This window comes from Panulirus ornatus, chromosome 9 (assembly GCF_036320965.1).
Source record: "Panulirus ornatus isolate Po-2019 chromosome 9, ASM3632096v1, whole genome shotgun sequence".
Taxonomy (NCBI): domain Eukaryota; kingdom Metazoa; phylum Arthropoda; class Malacostraca; order Decapoda; family Palinuridae; genus Panulirus; species Panulirus ornatus.
Window position 1 is genome coordinate 28,610,114 of NC_092232.1, and position 13,616 is coordinate 28,623,729.

The 13,616-nt window shown below is 40.9% G+C and overlaps 1 protein-coding gene across 1 annotated transcript in view; it reads left to right on the top strand.

The window, feature by feature from the left end:
* The window catches only part of LOC139750303 (uncharacterized), a 189,323-nt gene that overhangs the window by 13,377 nt on the left and 162,330 nt on the right, over positions 1-13,616 (top strand). Inside the window, exons 3-6 of the mRNA XM_071664927.1 lie at positions 200-1,656; positions 1,887-2,011; positions 2,357-2,661; positions 6,907-7,083. Coding sequence (XP_071521028.1) covers positions 200-1,656; positions 1,887-2,011; positions 2,357-2,661; positions 6,907-7,083 — 2,064 coding nt within the window. The remainder of the gene's footprint in view (positions 1-199; positions 1,657-1,886; positions 2,012-2,356; positions 2,662-6,906; positions 7,084-13,616) is intronic.

The following is a 13,616-nucleotide window of genomic DNA, read 5'->3' on the forward strand; positions in this document are numbered from 1 at the left end:
ATATTGTGTTCAACACGACTCTTGATGGGAGGGGGACCTGACAACCCTGTAGTATTGTGGTAATGTTTCTAATATATTTGTTTCTTATATGCCTGATATATTGATGGCACGTATATACCTGGACGAAAAATGTTTCCGAGGTTTGCTGGCCAAGTGAGAGTGTAGTTCCTGTGTGGTTGAATTGCTTTGTTGCCCCCAGGTCGGACATACGATGTAGGCGAGACGATGAAGAGCCGCTGCAGGGTGTGCCAGTGTCAGGAACGAGGAACTTTCACCTGTCGACCTCAGGGAGGGAGTGACCAGCTTAGGAAAGAATTCCGTGACCTGACACCAGCGGAAATGGAACGATATCAGGCTGCCGTCAGAGGACTAGTGAGCATGGATGATGAGGAGTTCGGCTGGCACAACCTGACGTTCATGTACAGCCGACACCTTCCTCACTTTGCAGGCACGGATCGCCTCCTCCCGTGGCACAGGTACCTGCTGTGGGTGATCGAGTTGCTGCTTCAGGAGCACGGTGACTGTGATCTGTCCATACCTTACTTCGACTGGACCCTTGATGTGGGTGATTTGAGTGGAGCGGCTGCATGGCAGGCCAACAATTTCGGTGGTGACGGGAACCAGGCGACCTACTGCGTCCAACGCCACCCCTTCAAGTCCTCGGACTCCAGCAGCTGGTCCCCATGTCTCATGAGACGTTTCAACGACTCCATCTGGTTGCCTGACGCTGTAAACATCGCTCACGTCCTCAACAACGGAAACTACACTCTGCTCAGACTGCAGCTAGAGGCTATGTCTGGCTTGTTTCAGCTTTTCCTGGGTGGTCACTCTCTCACACCAGAGAGATTATATGATCCAGTCTTCCTCTCTCATGTAGCATATCTGGACAAGATATTTGACGACTGGTTGAGGAAACATGGACGCAAGGCTGCCTTTTTCTCAACAGAAATGGGTTCTGTTCTCATGGAGCCTTTTGGTGTCACTCCTGACGATGCGATAGATTCTGTACTCCAGCAAGGTGTTCTCTACCTCCTGCCATCAAAAGGTGCTCCATGTTTAAGGGATGACGTCCAGAAATCAGATCAGACCTTAACGTTTGCTCAAGAAGGACCTATAGGCTACCGCCCAACCAGACTTGAGAGCCTCGATATACTGTCTGAAGAGGACGTTTACGATGACCAGGGCTACAATGATGATGGTTTTGATTCCCTGGGATACGACAGGCGGGGCTATAACAAGGACTCTTTCAACAGAGACGGATACAACCTGGCCGGGTTTGACAGACAAGGATTTGACCGCTACGGCTTCCAGGAAGATGGATGCACGTCGCTTGGCCCGCCTTTCTGTCGCTCAATGTTAAACGCCACGAAGGAGAAGTCTCCTCTCTTCGACATCTACGGATATACCAAAGAAGGATTCAATATTCTCGGCCTCGACCGTAATGGCTTCGATGTCTTCGGTTTTGATATAGAAGGATACGACAGAAGGATGTGTAACTATCAGAGCAGAGGACCGTTCTACATGATGACGAAAGCCCGGCTCGAGAAGGAACTGGAGGACGTCGATGACAGTTCGAAGCTGATGAACATCGAGAGGTTGTGTCCTGAGGTGACAAGGTTGCCGGACTGGTGGCTCACACACAACTACTTCTCTCAGGTATTGTTAAACTAGATTTACCGCTATATGGCTGACTGATGTCACTTCCTAAATAAAGATTTTATGTTTAGCCTTTGAGGAGAGGGAACACAGTGTTATCCTTGATCTTTTCTCACATAAAATATGACAAGCTTTCGAAGCTGTTAGTCAGAGCGTCATCTGCTTATAGTCGACTGACTGACCAGATTGGGATATGTCTGCCTCGTATCATGTTACTCTCGCGCCAACAGGTTGACATTAGAGAGCTCAGGCAGCGAGAACTGGCCGCCATAGCTATCCGTCCCCTACTGAAGCAGAAGCCTGGCATCCACGACAGCTCCAGGCAACCATACCTTCCCCGCCCTCCCCATCAGAGGTAAGTCCTTACTGCATGTAACGCTGTGTACAGGCACAAAACTATTAATGTCTTGCCATTATCGGAGCTTGGAGTAAACCCTGAATACAGCATTTTCTCCTAATATACCACACAGAAAACTAGCGTTCTTCTGTGTTCTACTCAGAACTGGAAATAAACTTTCAGATACCTATATCAAAAGAGTCTGTTTGAATCTCGGATGTTTACATATATCAAAAGATCCAAGTTAAAAAACTCGAAATAGATGTTCATATATCTTATATCAAAAGGCCTTGATGATAAATGGAAATAGAAATTTACTTATCTTGCATCACTGATGACTGTGAGTGATTATTGTGTTTCTAGGTTGTGTCTGAACCTGAGGGTGTACAGCGGCTGTCACCTCACCGCCCATGTGGCTGACTGTGACGAAGAGGAAGTCTGTCGTCCGTACTCTACAGCCAGTGCTCATCCCCCTGATGCCCTTGCCTCTACCACCGCCAATTCGACCCTCTTGCCTTCCTCCGCCTCCGCTTCCCCTGGTGTCGCCCTTGGTCCACAATGGCAGTGTCGAGGGCACAGCAACGTGGTGTGTCGTGCCCGAGGATGTGACGGTGTGTGCACCCCGACCTTCCTGGACGGTGTGACGGGAGAGGAGCTCACCTGTGACGGTAAGGCAACCCGCCGTACACGACTGTATACTTTACTGGCTCAGCTGTATCTACTGTCGTCGTATCTAGATATTACTGCGGCTCTTGCCATGATTCAAAGTCGATTGGTTCATCAGTGCTTTATACACTCTTGACGTAGATGAATCATGTGTTATTTCTTGTGCTTATTTCCTCAACGTAGGACTGGTTCATATTGGTCATCGCTATCACTGGAGTGATGAGACAAAAGTATCTCCTTATACGAGTCCCATTAAGTTCGACATGATTGTTATGACTTGTGTTGTTTCGGTGGGGTTGGTAAGAGTGGATGTGAGCCAGGTTTCTTAATAATTATAGTACCTTCACTTTATAGTTGTTTCCATTGAAATACGAAATCAATACAACATTCATTAGGGTAAATATCAGGAAATGTCGCTAGCAATCCATATCTTACAATATCACGAAAGCAGGACTACCAGAGTGAGGCTAGACTAATGGCATTACTCAAAATCCTTCATTATTGTACTTGCTATAAATTGTTAGACTTTGGATTGGGTATTTTATCTATTTAAAACGGAGGAATTTGAAAGAAAAGGCAATAGCAAGCTAACAAACCTGACCAAACGTAACCCAACATAGCCAAACGTAATGTAAATGAAGGTGGAATCGAGGTCAGAAAGCTATACCGAATCCATTGATATGAATTTCGTTTCTTTTGATGATAGAGTCGCTGTACCTGTTTAGAAGATTCACAGTTCTGGTACCGGGTAGACTCCCACTTAGTGGTACTGTCCCGCCCTAACCCATAGCCACTGTGGTTATGTAAAGCCTTCAGCCATGGCATACCAACATGACTCTTCTCAACAATCAGTGATCATAAATTCGACTGCAATACCGTCCACTCCCGCTGCCTTGCCGGATTTCATCTTCCGCAAGGTTTTCATTACCTCCTCTCTTTCCCAAACTACTCTCCATGACCCTTTCACTTCGCATACCACCCCAACGAAAACAGCCTGCATCTGCTGCTCCGTCATCAAATACATCTAACAATCTTACTCCATCTCCTCACTCCATCGCTACCTATTAGCACTTCCCCCCTTACACCCTTCACCGATGTTCCCATTTGTTCTCTTGTCTTTCTCACATCATTTTCCTACTTCCAAAACATTGTTTATTCTCCCTAAAGTTTAATGATGCTCACTCCAAATCGTTTGCCCTCTTTTTCATCCCAGCACATTCCTCGACTTCTTGCTGCTTTCTCTTGTACATCTCCCAATCATTTGCACTCTTTCTTAAGTACCTCTCAAACGCTTCTCTTTTCTCTTTCACTAGCAACTGTACTTCATTCCACCGCTCGGTAACCTTTCTAATCTGCCCACTTTCCACCTTTCGCATGCCACATGTATATCTTACACATGCCACTTCTGCTTCCCTAAATACCTCCCATTCCTCACCCACTCTCCTCACTATATTTGCCCTCACCTTTTGCCATTCTGCACTCAGTTTCTCCTTATATTTCTTCCCACAAATCTTTCCAAGCTCACTTATTCTCACCACTATGTTGTCCCCGACATTATCTCTTCTTTTTCGAAAACCTCTACTGATCTTTCCTTCGGCTCAACAGGATAGTGATGAGACATCCCACCAGCTGCCTCTCTCAGCACATTTCCATCCAAAATTCTTTCTTTTGCAAGCCGATTAATTAGTATGTAATTTGATAATGCCCGTTGACCATCTCTCCTACCTACATACGTATACTTTTTACAGAGATGCTAATAAATGTTAACATTAATTGGTATCACTGTAAAAACTCTTCCTGTGAACTGTTACAATTTGCTTCTGAAGATGTGTTGAAATACACAGAGCGCTTAAGCATATGATTTTCCTCCATTTATTTTTCCTTCGTGGTTTACAAGTTCATATATATATATATATATATATATATATATATATATATATATATATATATATATATATATATATATATATATATATTTAGGCTTTATTCGTATGATATACTATAAAAACTCTGGATGTATTGCCACAGATCATAAGGGTACGTTACACTTGTGCAACATACCGGTGGGCTACGTTACCAGCATACTTAAGGTTGTTAGATGTATTATTAGTATAATAAGTGATGCCTAATTGTCCATCAGCAAGCAGGGAATCGTGTTCTCATTGCCGAACGATTGTATAGGTGTCTCCTTTTTAAACTATTAACAATGATTTGAATTCTTTACTCAGAAAATAACCCATTCTTGTACAGATATTGCACAGCAACATATTTACCAACAACTCAAATAAAGGCCGACTAGAGTTCTATTTTGATATTATGATAATGCCTCCCACCCGTATCTTTGCCTTTTATACACATGAAATATTCTCGTATGTAATATGACACTAAGTTGCTCTCTGTAGTGCTTTGCTCTATGGTGCTTGTCGCACATAACATCTTCACGAGTGTTTGTTTTTATAATTTTCTTTGTCATTGAAAAAGGAGATTATAATAACTTCGTGGAAAATATTGCCAGTAATGAAATGACAGTAGGTTTGTCTTTAGTTATTTCCTCAAGGCTAACGAACGTTTTCTATATCAGAACGTAAAGTGGCTTTAGAAATCTTGTTTATTTGTCATCCAGAAGCTGGCCATCACCGGTGCAGACTGGAAATGACTCACGTTACTTAAAGTGCTTGCCTGAAATAGCATGTGGCAGATTGTCGTCCATCTAACATTTTCTTACATTCTAATGTGCAGTCAGAGTCGATGCGTCAGTAATCTTAGCACTGTCAAAAATCACTTTGAAAATATAAAATTGATTTTATGACACACCGTCCTGACAATGTACAAATGTCTTCTCTAAGACTAGGACGACTAACACAGAGTGTGACAACGTTACATTACATAGGATCAGAGAAAAATGGAAGAATATAAACTTGCAGTGTACACACGGTCTGTCATGCAGGGCTTAATGTCATGTTCCAGGAATTCATATATAATGGGTAGATAATTATCACATGCAGATATCAGAACTGCTTTTCTGATTGTGAAACTGTCTTAGTTTTTTTTAGATTTTGACATATATTTTTTCTTGGGTTGCTCGCTAAAATTGTTTAGAACAAATATCGTTTGACTTTAGCCTAGCTAGGACTTTGTAATTTTAGTGTGTGTATTACTGGGTAAGGGTTTGACACTCGTGTTGCCCCCCTGTATGGGTTCGAATCTTCGGCATGGTAGTCAGCAAATGGGTACCTGGTTTAGGCTGGTGTGTGTGTTTGTGTGTGTGTGTGTGTGTGTGTGTGTGTGTGTGTGTGTGTGTGTGTGTACACAGGAGTAAAGACATGGTACATATATACAAGGTTAAGAAGGGCAACACGTGTAAAAATCATTCACCTTGCCATAGAAATAGTAAACACACACACACACACACACACACACACACACACACACGCACACACACACCAGCTTAAGCAATGTAAACATTTATCAACAGCCCCTGAGGGGAGCATAAACTTTTAGGGTTAGGCTGTGGGCCGACTACCGTGTCCAGGATTCGAACCCAACCCCCAACTTGTGTGTTCTATATTCATATCATCCGTTTTATATATTCTTTAATGAAATACTGCTGATATATCTTGGACAAGAGCGTGACTTTCCTAACAAGAGTTAGTTCATGATAGCTTCCCTCTTTTGTTTCCATATAATAAATCAAATTTCAGAATATGAAGTGGAATTTTACTTCCGTCATACGCTGACAAAAGAAGGGAATCATTACACCGGAAGTGTTGTTAGAAAACGGATAAAAAAGATTAATGATTGGTGTTGGGAAAGGTTGTGGTGACGAGAATTAAGATGAAATAAGGAAAGAAAGAGTAACAGATGACAGCATCATTAACTGTGCAAGAAGTTCAGAAAAAGTAAAAAAAAAAAAAAAAAGTGGAAAACCAACGATATAGTTGCATTGATATAGCATTAATGATATATGATCAGAACGAACACGATTGACAAATAACAGAAACTGAAATATATAAAGAATATGAAAGAAGCCGATACGCAGGAATATTGAAGGGTTTTGCTAAAAGGTTTAAAAACAAATTCACCATTCATAGGTCAGTCGTAGCTCTTATGATTTCATGGGTAGACAATCAGTAAGGGTCGAAGTCTTTTAGGATTTACTGATAACTATTCATTGTACAGATAGACATAGACATCAACTGTCCCAAGTACCCTCTCGATAGACACAGAGTATTGGATTCCCTCTACAGATTGCCTAGACGAGGCAGGTGTGCCGCACGAGGTGGGGTCGTCGTGGGCGGCGGGGGAGTGTGAGGTGTGCAACTGTACTGGTGGAGAGGTCGTGTGCGCAGCTGCCGCCTGCCCGGAGCCTGTGTGCACCCACCCTGTCACGCCAGCCTCTGCTTGCTGCCCCAGCTGCCATGACGGTGAGGACGACATCATATTACTCATCATACTCATGTTTATCCTCCTCATCCTCATCAGTGTAGTTTATTCATTGACTCCTTTTTTTAAAGTTAAGTGTCACCGATAACATGGTTGGGTTTATATGTAAGTTTGCCATAGAATTGGTTTGTTATATACCGATGTTATCTCGTTATAGAGCCTCTGCCTATATGTCCAGCGGGTTGTCCATATGTATTCAGTTTCGTTTGATCATTTCTTTTTATATATTTTATGTAAGATTTACATTGGTTGGCATTGACGATTCGAGTGAGTGTTTGTGTATACAGTAGGACGGCCCAGTATTGGCTCTCAGGTACATATCTGCCATTCTTATGTCGTTGCCAGTGCTGGTCGCAATGTTGATATTAAAGTCCAATAGTGCACAAGTCTTTCCCCAGTACGATGGGTTTTGCATCTCACTCAGTTTCGGTGAATGATATTTGTGGCCTTATTGTAACAGATTATTTTTACATGCATGTCACTACTTAGCCTTCGTAGTACATTTGTTTTTATATTTTTGTTGAGCATTGTTTAATAGAATGGTAAGATTTATGTCTTGATGCAATGTGTTTGCAAGTGGGTGTTGAGGATGGAAGGAGGGGTAAGGATTAGAGAGAGAGAGAGAGAGAGAGAGAGAGAGAGAGAGAGAGAGAGAGAGAGAGAGATCCGTTAATCTTAAAGAATGATAGATCATACTGGTTGCATTAAAAGTTTGTGTCAAATGAATATTCTTTCAACATCTCTTACACTGAAAAAAAATTAGATAAATCAAATTTCAGTCACTAAAAACAATTTGTATTAGTGGAAGTAAAACGTTTTAAGTCGACTGAACTACAACCCAAGATTAAGATACCGAAAAATACGCAAACGTGGACCCTCTCCCTACGATGGAGCTCTGGACTTGAAACCCAGGTGTCAGAAACATAACTTATCTAGTTATATAGTCCAGTTATTTATATACATCTTTAAAGATATTTGAAATTGTAATATACTGGAGCTAATACCTGTTGATATATCCAGTATATACTCACATTGATACCTGTTGATATATCCGGTATATACTCGCATTGATACCTGTTGATATATCCAGTATACACTCGCAGATACCTGTTGATATATCCAGTATGTACTCGCATTGATACCTGTTAATATATCCAGTGTATACTCACATTGATACCTGTTGATATATCCAGTATATACTCACTGATACCTGTTGATATATGCAGTATATACTCGTATTTATACCTGTTGATATATCCAGTATATATTCACATTGATACCTGTTGATATATCCAGTATATACTCGCACTGATACCTGTTGATCTATCCAATATATATATCCACATTGATACCTGTTAATATATCCAGTATACACTTGCATTGATACCTGTTGATATATGCAGTATAAACTCTCATTGATACCTGTTGATATATGCAGTATAAACTCTCATTGATACCTGTTGATATATCCGGTATATACTCACAGTGATACCTGTTGATATATCCAGTATATACTCACATTGAAACCTGTTAATATAACTAGTATATACTAGAATTGATACCTGTTGATATATCCAGTATATACTCGTATTGATACCTGTTAATATATCCGGTATATACTCGAATTGATACTTCTTGATATATCAAGTATATACTCACATTGATGCCTGCTGATATATCCAGTATATACTTGCATTGATACCTGCTGATATATACAGTATATACTCGCACTGATACCTGTTGATATATCTAGTATATACCCACATTGATACCTGTTGATATAAACAGTATATACTCACATCAGTACCTATTGATGTGTCCAGTATATACTCACATCAGTACCTGTTGATATATCCAGTATATGCTCGCTTTGATAATTGATATATCCAATATATACTTGCATTGATACCTGCTGATATATACAGTATATACTGACATTGATACCTGTTGATATATACAGTATAAACTAGCATTGATACCTGTTGATATATCCAATATATACTCACATAGCTGTTGATATATCCAGTATATACTCACATCAGTACCTGTTGATGTATCCAGTATATACTCACATCAGTACCTGTTGATGTATCCAATATATACTCACATTAGTACCTGTTGATGTATCCAGTATATGCTCGCATTGATAATTGATATATCCAGTATATACTCACACTGATACCTGTTGATATATACAGTATATACTCACACTGATACCTGTTGATATATACAGTATATACTCACATTGATACATGTTGATATATACAGTATATACTAGCATTGATACCTGTTAATATATCCAGTATATACTCACATTGATACCTGTTGATATACTCAGTATATAATCACATTGATACCTGTTATTATATCCAGTATATACTCACATTGATACCTGTTGATATATACAATATATGCCAGTGCCCAGTCGAAGAACAGGTGCGGTTGAACCTATATATATATATATATATATATATATATATATATATATATATATATATATATATATATATATATAATTTGTCGCTGGCTCCCGCGTTAGCGAGGTAGCGCAAGGAAACAGACGAAAGAATGGCCCAACCCACCCACATACACATGTATATACATAAACGCCCCCTCACGCACATATACATACCTATACATTTCAACATATACATACATCGACATATACGTATATACACATGTACATATTCATACATGGTGCCTTCATCTATTGCCGTTGCCACCTCACCACACATGAAATGACACCCCTCCCTACCCCCACGTGCGCGCGAGGTACGCTAGGAAAAGAAAACAAAGGCCACATTCGTTCACACTCAGTCTCTAGCTGTCATGTGTAATGCACCGAAACCACAGCTTCCACATCCAGGCCCCACAAAACTTACCATGGTTTACCACAGACGCTTCACATGCCCTGGTTCAATCCATTGACAGCACGTCGACCCCGATATACCACATCGTTCCAGTTCACTCTATTCCTTGCACGCCTTTCACCCTCCTGCATGTTCAGACCCCGATCGCTCAAAATCTTTTTCACTCCATCCTTCCACCTCCAATTTGGTCTCCCATTTCTCGTTCCCTCCACCTCTGACCCATATATCCTCTTGGTCAATCTTTCCTCAGTCATTCTCTCCATGTGACCAAACCATTTCAACACATCCTCTTCTGCTTTCTCAACCACACTCTTTTTATTACCACACACATCTCTTACCCTTTCAATACTTACTCAATCAATCCACCTCACACCACATATTGTCCACAAACATCTCATTTCCAACACATCCACCCTCCTCTGCACAACCCTATCTATAGCTCACGCCTCGCAACCATATAACGTTGTTGGAACCACTATTCCTTCAAACATACCCATTTTTGCTTTCTGAGATAACGTTCTCGCCTTCCACACATTCTTCAACGTTCCCACATTAGTAGCATTGAATGAGGTCTTGATGTAGATGACTTCAAAGTACATATTTGCCACTGGAGAATGAAATATATAGAATCTTGAAAAAATATTGACAATTTATACAAGAGGCTTAGGATTGGATCCCCCCCCCCCCAAGTCCCATTTGTACTGCCGCTTATGCTCTCGTGTGAGTGAGATTTTGTCATGATATCATGCAGATTATCCTGTCTCGTCTGATCGTTTAACTGTGGTTCACTTGCCCCAGACGCTGGCTTGTTCAGTGAGCAACGTCTGTCTGGGTTTACCAAACTTTCAGGTTTACTCATCTCATGGACAATCTTTTTACTTTTTCGTGGCCTTTTTTTCTAATTTTGTGGTTTTGACGCTTTTTTTCCTATTTGATGAATATTATCATCATTACTTTAATTATTATGGTACTGATTACAATTAATAATTATAATAATAATAATGATAACGAAGATAATGATAATAATGCTTCCACGTATTATCTTCATTATTATTATTATTATTATTATTATTATTATTATTATTATTATTATTATTATTGTTATCATTACTGTCCCTGGGGATAGGGGAGAAAGAATACTTTCCACGCATTCCCCACGTGTCATAGAAGGCAACTAAAGGGGACGGGAGCGGGGGTCTAGAAACCCTCCCCTCCTTGTATTTTAACTTTCTAAAAGGGGAAACAGAAGAAACAGTCCCGCGGGGAGTGCTCATCCTCCTCGAAGGCTCAGACTGGGGTGTCTAAATGTGTGTGGATGTAACCAAGATGAGAAAAAAGGAGAAATAGGTAGTATGTTTGAGGAAAGGAACCTGGATGTTTTGGTTCTGAGTGAAACGAAGCTCAAGGATAAAAGGGAAGAGTGGTTTGGGAATGTTTTATGAGTAAAGTCAGGGGTTGGTGAGAGGACAAGAACAAGGGAAGGAGTAGCACTACTGAAACGAGTTGTGGGAGTATGTGACAGAGTGTAAGAAAGTAAACTATAGATTGATATAGGTAAGACTGAAAGTTGATGGAGAGAGATGGGTGATTATTGGTGCATATGCACCTTGGCATGAGAAGAAAGATCATGAAAGGCAAGTGTTTTGGGAACAGCTGAGTGAGTATGTTAGCAGTTTTGATGCACGAGACCGGGTTATAGTGATGGGTGATTTAAATGCATAGGTGAGTAATGTGGCAGTTGAGGGAATAATTGGTGTACATGTGGTGTTCAGTGTTGTAAGTGGAAATGGTGAAGAGCTTGTACATTTGTGTTCTGAAAAAGGACTGGTGAATGGGAATACCTGGTTTAAAAAGAGATATATATAAGAATATTTATTTAAGTAGGAGAGATGGCCAGAGAGCGTTATTGGATTACGTGTTAATTGATAGGCGCGCGAAAGAGATACTTTTGGATGTTAATGTGCTGAGAGGTGCAACTGGAGAGATGTCTGATTATTATCTTGTGGAGGCGAAGTTGAAGATTTGTAGAGGTCTTCAGAAAAGAAGAGATAATGTTGGGGTGAAGAGAGTGGTGAAAGTAAGTAAGCTTGGGAAGGAGACCTTTGTGAGAAAGTACCAGGAGAGACTGAGTGCAGAATAGAAAAAGGTGAGAGCAAAGGACGCAAGGGGAATGGGGGAGGAATGGGATGTAGGGAAGCAGTGATGGCTTGCGCAAAAGATGCTTGTGGCATGAGAAGCGTGGGAGGTGGGTAGATTAGAAAGGGTAGTGAGTGGTGGGATGAAGAAGTTAAGATTATTAGTGAAAGAGAAGAGAGCGGCATTTAGACGATTTTTGCAGGGAAATAGTGCAAATGACTGGGAGATGTATAAAAGAAAGAGGCAGAAGGTAAAGAGAAAGGTGCAAGGGGTGAAAAAGAGGGCAAATGAGAGTTGGGGTGAGAGAGTATCATTAGATTTTAGGGAGAATAAAAAGATGTTTTGGAAGGAGGTAAATAAAGTGCGTAAGACAAGGGAACAAATGGGAACATTAGTGAAGGGGGCTAATGGGGAGGTGATAACAAGTAGTGGTGATGTGAGAAGGAGTTAAGAGTGAGTATTTTGAAGGTTTGTTGAATGTGTTTGATGATAGAGTGGCAGATATAGGGTGTTTTGATCGAGGTGGTGTGCGAAGTGAGAGGGTTAGGGAGAATGATTTGGTAAACAGAGAAGAGGTAGTGAAAGCTTTGCGGAAGATGAAAGCCGGCAGGGCGTCGTTTTTGGATGGTATTGCAGTGGAATTCATTTAAAAAGGGAATGACTGTGTTGTTGACTGGTTGATGAGGATATTTAATGTATGTATAACTTATGGTGAAGTGTCTGAGGATTGGCGGAATGCATGCATAGCGCCATTGTACAAAGGCAAAGGGGATAAAGGTGATTGTTCAAATTACAGAGATATAAGTTTGTTGAGTATTCCTGGGAAATTATATGAGAGGCTATAGATTAAGAGGGTGAAGTCATGTACAGAGTATCAGATTGGGGAAGAGCAGTGTTGTTTCAGAAGTGGCAGAGGATGTGTAGATCAGGTGTTTGCTTTGAAGAATGTATGTGAAAAATTCTTAGAAAAACAAATGGACTTGTATGCAGCATTTATGGATCTGGAGAAGGCATACGATAGAATTGATACAGATGCTCTGTGGAAGGTATTAAGAATGTATGGTGGGGGAGGCAAGTTCCTAGAAGCAGTGAAAAGTTTTTATCGAGGATGTAAGGCATGTGTACGAGTAGGAAGAGAAGAAAGTGATTGGTTCTCAGTGAATGTCGGTTTGCGGCAGGGGTGCGATATGTCTCCATGGATGTTTAATTTGTTTATGGATGGGGTTGTTTGGGAGGTGAATGCATGAGTTTTGGAGAGAGGGGCAAGTATGCAGTCTGTTGTGGATGAGAGGGCCTAGGAAGTGAGTCAGCTGTTGTTCGCTGATGATGCAGCGCTGGTGGCTGATTCGGGTGAGAAATTGCAGAAGCTAGTGACTAATTTTGTAACGTGTGTGAAAGAAGAAATCTGTGAGTAAATGGGAATAAAAGCAAAGTTATTAGGTACAGTAGGGTTGAGGGACAAGTCAATTGGGTGGTAAGTTTGAATGGAGAAAAGCTGGAGGAAGTTA